Here is a 5520-nt window from a genome sequence, read left to right on the forward strand (position 1 = left end):
TAATGGATTTAGGCAACAATCACCAATGATTGATGAAAATCATAAAAAGTGAAGACTACAACGTGTGGACCTTCTTTGGATATTGATTTAAACAAAGAACTATAAAGACAAGGTCCACACATTAATCAGGAAAAACTGAATATGAACTAAGCATTGGAAAATATTCAGGAATAACAAATTTTGGTGTGTTTGATAAAAGTAATGAGATAATGTTAAAACAAAAAATAAGGTCTTATCTGCTCAAAACAAAATTAAGAAAAAGTTATTTTTCACTGTATACAGTTTTGTACATTTTGACTATTGTGCAAATATTGCACATTCAAAATGTTGATATACAGTTGAAAAATAAGTCAAATTTCTGGCCTTTTCATTTTTCTTGCTTGATACATGTAAAAGGAAATGTCTTTTTACAATGGTGACAATTGATATGTTGGGATCCTTTGCTTGTAAGAGTGATCTTTAGAGGGACTGATCAGCCAATATGATGTACGGTAGAGCTTTTGTCGAATTCTAACACTATTTTTGACTACTTGGCATGAAGCAATGAAGCATGTCTTTTCAACTAAAGCCACCGGAAGTACATCTGTTCAGTACTCACTTCACATACCTTATTTTTTTCTGAATTTTCTGCCACTGTCTTCAGATGAGCCGAAAGGAACTTCAGTGTTTCATAATGATGTTCAGGCAAATCATGAATCTGAAACATATTATTTTCATGATGGATTTAGATGCTGAATCTTAGGTATATGTCTAAAAATATAAAATAATACCTACTAGTCTTTTTAATGTTTTCAGACGATCTAAAGGATCTTCTTTACGATTGGCTTCAATAAAGTCGGCATATTTATCTGACAACAACAATAAGAACAATAAAACAAATTCAGCTTAAATTGTTTAGATGAGTCGGAATCTAGTTTGCTTTTACGGTTCAATTTCAAACCACGATAAAAAAATGTAGGCTAGACCCCCCCCCCGCCCCCCAAATAGCCTTTGACATGTTAGTCTCTAAAATTGCTATTGTTTTTAATGATTCTCCAAGTTTTATCACCAAGAATTCCCTAAAATGTGAGTTATCCGAGGGTACCATCCTGTATTTATACACTCTGTCCATTCTTCTCCCCACCCCCAACATCTAGTACAGTGTCTTATATAAGTCAAATATTTGCTTGACTGAAAAAATGCTTTTCCACTTATTATACCTTATTAGGTCTGAAGATTTCTGACTGAGAACAATAATAATGTATTTTTAACTTGACTGCAAACGTGGATGAACTGGATAACATACATTTTACTGAGCCTAAACAATTTTTTATAAACTCTGCATTTCATTAATATTTACCAAGAGGGAGTCCAAATGACAAAAAATAGCACACAATTATGCCTTATATATAAATAAGAACTAAACAAAATCTCCTGTTTCCTTTGACAAAAATATTTTCTCCTGGTTCAATTTCATATTTTATGGTTTCCCAACAATGTAATTTTAAACTGTTCCATCTGGTATCTTTCGTGGGAGTTAACTCACCATTTGTGAAGAGCGGTTCAGGGAGTTTTCTGAAGAAGGATTTTAGTAAACTGCTTATCACATTCAAATCTCGCCATTTCTAGGTGTGCAAAATAGAAATATAGTAGTTTTGTAGTCAATACCACCAAGAAGAACACCAATCAGTTATCCAAATAGAGATAAACACTTACATCATCTTGTATGTCAATATCGGCCATTCCCTTGTTGAGCTCTTCTTGCATACTTGAGATGGCGGCATTATTCCCAGGAACTCTATAAATACCTGTATATTCAAGACCTCGTTCTTCAACTAATTTGCAACATATGTCAACTATTAATGGAATATACTGCAAAACAAGAAATAAACATTGTATTTAATACAGCGCCAATGTTTATACTTAGTAGATGTATACCGTAGCTAAAAGGCCCTTTTCATCCACAAGGAAATATATAAATTGCTGTCATTTTATATAGAGAAAATAAAGAATATAGACACTGCAGAACTGAGTACTGATAAAAACAGCAAGAGATATCTGAGACAGTGGGAAGAGAAAAAGAAGTCGAGACAGAAAGGGAAGGGTCCACAGGGAGATAACAGTCAGTCTAACGAGGAAACAAGAGCAAGGAAGGAGAACGTGGGAACAGTTCAGCTGAATAAAGGGGAATAAAGTCAAAAAAAGAAGAGGGGGCAAGAATAACACCAATCAACTCATGAGATGAATCCTAACATAGTAGTTGTGTACACACACACACACACACACACACACACACGTGCGCGCTTTCACATTTATATTTTCTTAATCAGGTCCTTATTCTCATCCTTCTTTTCAAATGCTAAAAGCAGAAACACACATGATTGGAAAATAAATTCTTACTGACCATTTCAGATACAAACCTAATGGCTGAATATTTATTCTGTGTTAGAGTCAATAGATTAGAAAAAAATAAAATTACTCAACACACCCTTACAGGTCAGACATGCTTAGGGAAACTAAGGTCAAGGGGAAAACGCTCAATAAATCAACAGATACTCTGCTATCTGAATGGCTGCATAAGCAGGTCCTATTATGATACAACTGAATTAACGACTAGGAAACCCAGCTGGCTGGTGTCTCCTACCCGATTCGTATGAGCTGGCGGGCAGTCATCCAGTCTGACTCCGAATGTTCCTGTAGCAGCAGGCTTTTTCTCAAATGTCTTTCTCATAATACTTGGGATGCCTTTTCTCCATGTGCCTTTGTCTTTGGGGGGACTGGTTTCATCTTTTGATTGTTATTAAAATAAAACCATAGAAGAAAGAAAATGGAAACAAGAGAGTTTAAATCATGACTTTAAAAAAATCCGTTATCAACATTTTTATAAATCAGAGTGCTGTACTATAAATAACATATCCTATATTTATCAAAACTATTGTATTACTTTCTCTTGCTAATATAGCGCTCCTTTTCACCTCCCATATAATTTAGTGAGTATCAATTATGTTTCTTTACCCTTTTACAATCTGTACCATGATTTTCTTTAAAATAATCAAGAAAATAAAATCAACGTGACAAATTCATAGTGAGATTTTTACAAAAAGAAAACAATTTATCTCCAAATGACAGCACCTGGATCCTCTGCATTACTCCAATTTATAGTGTCTTTGGTGTAGGTGTACGTGTTGTACTTTCCTTCCCCTTGTGTCTTGGACCCCACCTTAAAAAAGAAGGCCCCACTGGCCTACACCAGGCCCACAGTGGTCTTCGAGCTAGCTCACATTGGGCTGAGGTCAGCAAAAGTGGTACAGAAAAATGTGAAAATATCTTTCAAATCCCAATGTTAAATCATTTTATTTGTTGTTATAAATTTATCTGAGAACACCACATCAGTACCTTTACTAAGAAGTCTCCTTTCTGACTCTTCCTTGGGAGAGTGTGGACTTTGCGTCTTTGGCTCTGATTTAGCACCAAGCAAAGTCTGCCGGATGCTGAGACTCTGGCGAGGCGTTTTTGGCAACTGTTCTGCTTTGCTGCTGAAAGAAATGAACGTTTCTTAACAATCACATATTTTACATCCAAATAAACTTATAGACATGGTGGGATTCTTACCTCATCAGACTGTTATACTCTTTTATTCTTCGACTAATTAGATCCCTGTTAGTAACTCCAGTGTCCTAGATAATAAACAGAAGGTAAAATTGGAAAGTCAATTCTAAACAAAAATAGGTATCCCTACTTGTTTCGAGGCTCTCTATTGTCCTACTTTGCTTATTCAACAGACACTATACTCTCAGTGGAGTGATTTTAAACCTCAATTCAACATCCCCACCCACCATCACTGTGTGACAAATGTTCTAAGTGCCTCCTTCACTGCTGAGAGTTTTCTATTTATTTTCGGTACCCCTACAACACCTAGCATAGTAAGTGAGCAGCAAGTGTTCAAACTTACTGACCTGTCATTTTAATTAATGACTGGAAAGTAGACAGCCAGTTTTTTCTCTCACTAATACCAGAAAAAATGTTCAGCATTTCAAAATAATACAGTTGGATAAAAAGCGAAAAAAAATATTGCCAGAATTTGTTAATAATTAACTTGTAGAAACAGTGTGATTAAGGGTCAATCAGTGTCAGAAGTGACAGGTTATCAGAAGAGAAAAACTCAAAATGGTTGTGTGGTGTTTTTTTTAACCTCAGCAGGTTAACTTCTGTAATATGCAATATGGTAAACTCAGAGCTGACCATAAACTGATGATTCTTTTCTATTGATTCCAATTGCATATTGACGTATATTCAAAAAAAATTTTTTTTACTTGTCTCATTTTGATTATAATGAACAATACAATTTACAAAAAATACAGGCTTTGGAGTCACAATTGTGAATTCAAATCAACTCTTCCCACTTACCAGTAGAGAGATCATATGGCTGAGACCTAGAATAAGGTTGCCTGGTTTAAATTCTTGCCCTGATGCTTATAAGCTATGTGACCTTAGGGAAATTACTTAACCTCTCTTCGCCACAGATTCCTCTTTTGTAAAATAGTAACGATGATAATAATAGGCCACACTCATATGGTTGCTGAGATTAATTCATGCCAAATGCTTAAAAGAGTGTCTGCCATATGTTATATGCTCAGCGAATTATTACTTTCTTATCTATAAAACGGAAAATACCTGTGTCTTTACATTAGATGATAATGGCTGACATTAAGTAAATGTTTATTATCTCCCAGGCAGTATGCTGCATTCTTCATATGTACTATCTCATTCAATCCTTAAAACAGTCCTATGTTTCACAGATGAAATCATCTGAAGGAATTTTAACAAGGACACTACAGCCGAACAGAATGCCTAGCACACAGCAGGCGCTTCTTAAACAGGAACTACCGGAACTATTACTTAATGCTGCAATCTACATTTAAGTTCTTCTTCTCCCTGTTCCTTTGCAAAAATTCAGGTCTGATGTTCTCTTTATAGTGGAAGTTGTAGAACAAAGGTGGTATTGACAAGATCTGGTGTTAATTTTTAACCACAAACAAGGTAGGGTGCAAACTACAAGAGAAAAAAAAGCACAAGCATTTTTCCTATGACGTAAGTTTTCATAATTTGAATTGGATATAATGGAAATAACTAAATTAGAGAAGATAATCTGCATAACCTTACAGTTAATATAGGTGTTCCTGCAAACTGCAAGAAAACTAAGAAAAAAGAAAGTAATGCTTTTTTTGTCATAACAATGGGCACAAAAAGTGAGAACAATGTATAAGAAAAACTGTGTCAATGACATGAAAAAAGGTACTCTTGGGCCAGCCAAGTGGCGCATTGGTTAAGAACTGGCTTGGGACACCAGAGGGCCCCAGTTCGGATTCCACATATGAGGGCCAGTGACACTGCCCTCTACAGCTAAGATGCTGAACAACAGCTCAACCTGGAGCTGGGTGCTGTGAGTCGCTGGCGACGGCGTAGCCTGCAGCCCCTGCTGCAGTGGGTTGCCATGGGCTACCGTGTGTAGCCAGCAGCCAGCGTGAGCGGCCAGCAGCC

The 5520-nt window shown here is 36.1% G+C and overlaps 1 protein-coding gene across 1 annotated transcript in view; it reads right to left on the reverse strand.

Annotated features, from left to right (window-relative positions):
• Positions 1-5520, reverse strand: part of ARHGAP21 (Rho GTPase activating protein 21) — a 117825-nt gene that overhangs the window by 11345 nt on the left and 100960 nt on the right. The window contains 7 exon segments of the mRNA XM_019668316.1: positions 608-697; positions 775-848; positions 1526-1604; positions 1696-1851; positions 2624-2766; positions 3376-3512; positions 3592-3656. Of these exon segments, the coding sequence (XP_019523861.1) occupies positions 608-697; positions 775-848; positions 1526-1604; positions 1696-1851; positions 2624-2766; positions 3376-3512; positions 3592-3656 (744 nt within the window).

Source organism: Hipposideros armiger, unplaced genomic scaffold, assembly GCF_001890085.2.
Source record: "Hipposideros armiger isolate ML-2016 unplaced genomic scaffold, ASM189008v1 scaffold_524, whole genome shotgun sequence".
Lineage (NCBI taxonomy): Eukaryota > Metazoa > Chordata > Mammalia > Chiroptera > Hipposideridae > Hipposideros > Hipposideros armiger.